Below are 2,251 nucleotides of genomic sequence, written 5' to 3' on the forward strand. Positions count from 1 at the left end.
ATAATTTACGTATTTGTCAAAATTATGAACAATTTGCGATTACGCAAAACTTACCACACTATTTCTGGACATTTTTTTCGATTTAACGACATTTGTATGGATTATTTAGATAAGCCAATTTCTTTGAAATGTAACCTTTATATTTTTAAAAGTCATATATATCGAAATATTAAACTGTTTTGAATTAAAAAATATTCTTTATCACTAATGCGTGTACATTTTCCCGGTAAAAACATTTTTAGTGATATTACTTCCATTTAAATCAGAATGCTATTTGATTTAACTGAAACCATAAATACATGAGCTGGCTGTTCAAATCATAATATATCAAAGCTCGAATGTCAAATAACAGAGCTTGTGGTTCATACACATAGTCGTGGCTGCAGGGCGCAAATGACAAGATTGAGGAAGGAGGCCTATTATCGAAGGCGCGAAACGTATGACCTCGCTATGTCAAACTTACGGAACTCACTGACCGTACACCCCACCACTAGGGCTGTCCAGTTGGTTTTGGATTTCATATAAAAGTCCAGGCGACCACGATAATGATATCAGTCACCTGCTCTGATTAATACAGCAAAATGTTCTCCAAAGTAAGCCTTTAGAACTAACTTTAATCCTTTAAGTTATTTTTTGTTAAGGATTTCAAAAGGTGCAGGATCTAAGTATTCTAATCCATCATTTGTTTTACAGATTGTCGCCATAAGTGCCGTGTTGGCAGCCGTCAACGCTGGCTTCCTTCCAGTGCACCATGGAGCCGTGTCCTCCCAAAGCATTGTACGCCACGACACCCCCGTACACTACGGAGCTTCGTACTATGCCGCCCCAGTGGTTCACGCCGCCCCCGTAGTTCATGCTCCTGTCGTACACGCTCCCATCGTCCATGCTGCCCCAGTACATGCTGAATACGTAAGTAAAACTAAGTATTGTATTTACACATTTATTGAAACCCTATTTTGCACACAGTCAATAAGGACTTCGTAACAGATTGTTACAAGAAAGCTTCTGAAGCTTTTAAAATATTTTGCATAATCAATAGAATATAAAAAGTCATACAAACGTGCAAACGTTCAAAAAAAATATCACCTTATTTATTCATTTTGCAGTCTCACCCAAGATACGACTATTCTTACTCCGTCGCTGACCCTCACACCGGCGACCACAAGTCCCAGCACGAGAGCCGCGACGGTGGTGCTGTCCACGGATCCTACTCTCTGGTTGAACCCGACGGTTCCGTTCGCAAAGTTGACTACACCGCTGACGACCATCATGGGTAAGATAATCATATAAATTTGAGTTTGAGTTTGAAAAAAATTTTGTAAATTTGCCTCAAAATAAAATCTAAGAATCTGAAACAGGAATTATTTAAATAAAAACAATCCGATCAAGATAACGCCATAGATTCAACTTTACCACGCATATCTGCTTACATAAATAACTAATTAGCATTGTCATAATATAATGTGAAATGCAACATCAATTATGATTTAATCAAACAATACTTAACAATTGCTACTAAATAACTATCGTTGATTTAATGCAGCTCCTCAAACGTATTTCTTAACCATTTTACCACCTTTTTAATATAATAGCGCTGCAAAGTTACATGCTTATTATTACTCCATAAGAACTCTAATTTAATGTAGCTGATCCCCTGAAACTTATGTCATATTTACCTTACCTCATTAACTAATATCATATTAACGATTGATTGTACTTGCAGTTTCAACGCTGTGGTCCACAAGACCCCCGGCCACCACCCCGCCCCGGTAGTCCACGCCGTCCACGCCGTCCACGCTGCCCCCGTGGTCCACGCTGCCCCCATCCACGTCGCTCCCCTCGCTCATGGCCATCATGGTCTCCACTACTAAACGAATAAACTAGGTTGTGATCGCGTTGAATGAATGAGTTGTGATATTTATGTGTATAGAACTTCTGTGTGAATACTCTTGTAAATAAATATACAATTTACTGATCAGTATTTATTTGTTTTATTATGAAATCTATATATAATTCACTAATCTTCATAAGATCCATTACACGAATTTTTCCTTCTTATTAAGCGTAGGTTATTTCACATTAATATTCAAGTATTACCCTTGGAACATTGCGATAGTTAATAGCCCAAAAAGTGATTATTAATATAGTAATTACCTACCAGACACGCGTGCTCGCGTGCTCCATTCTTTGGACTTTACATTTTTTACAATATAATTAAACATTCAACTTATCCTTGCGTAAAGGTTCTATA

The 2,251-nt window shown here is 37.7% G+C and overlaps 1 protein-coding gene across 1 annotated transcript; it reads left to right on the top strand.

The window, feature by feature from the left end:
- The first annotated feature begins 503 nt into the window (after positions 1-503).
- On the top strand, positions 504-1,981 carry LOC149484513 (uncharacterized). The gene is made up of 4 exons (XM_089700672.1): positions 504-593; positions 694-909; positions 1,107-1,273; positions 1,724-1,981. The coding sequence occupies exons 1-4, from the start codon at positions 582-584 to the stop codon at positions 1,869-1,871; spliced, it is 543 nt and encodes a 180-aa protein (XP_089556798.1). The 5' UTR covers positions 504-581; the 3' UTR covers positions 1,872-1,981.
- The last annotated feature ends 270 nt before the right edge of the window (positions 1,982-2,251 follow it).

Source organism: Colias philodice, chromosome 11 (assembly GCF_061535455.1).
Source record: "Colias philodice isolate Cphi_HAF_F1 chromosome 11, ilColPhil1 Martin Lab GWU primary, whole genome shotgun sequence".
Taxonomy (NCBI): Eukaryota; Metazoa; Arthropoda; class Insecta; order Lepidoptera; family Pieridae; genus Colias; species Colias philodice.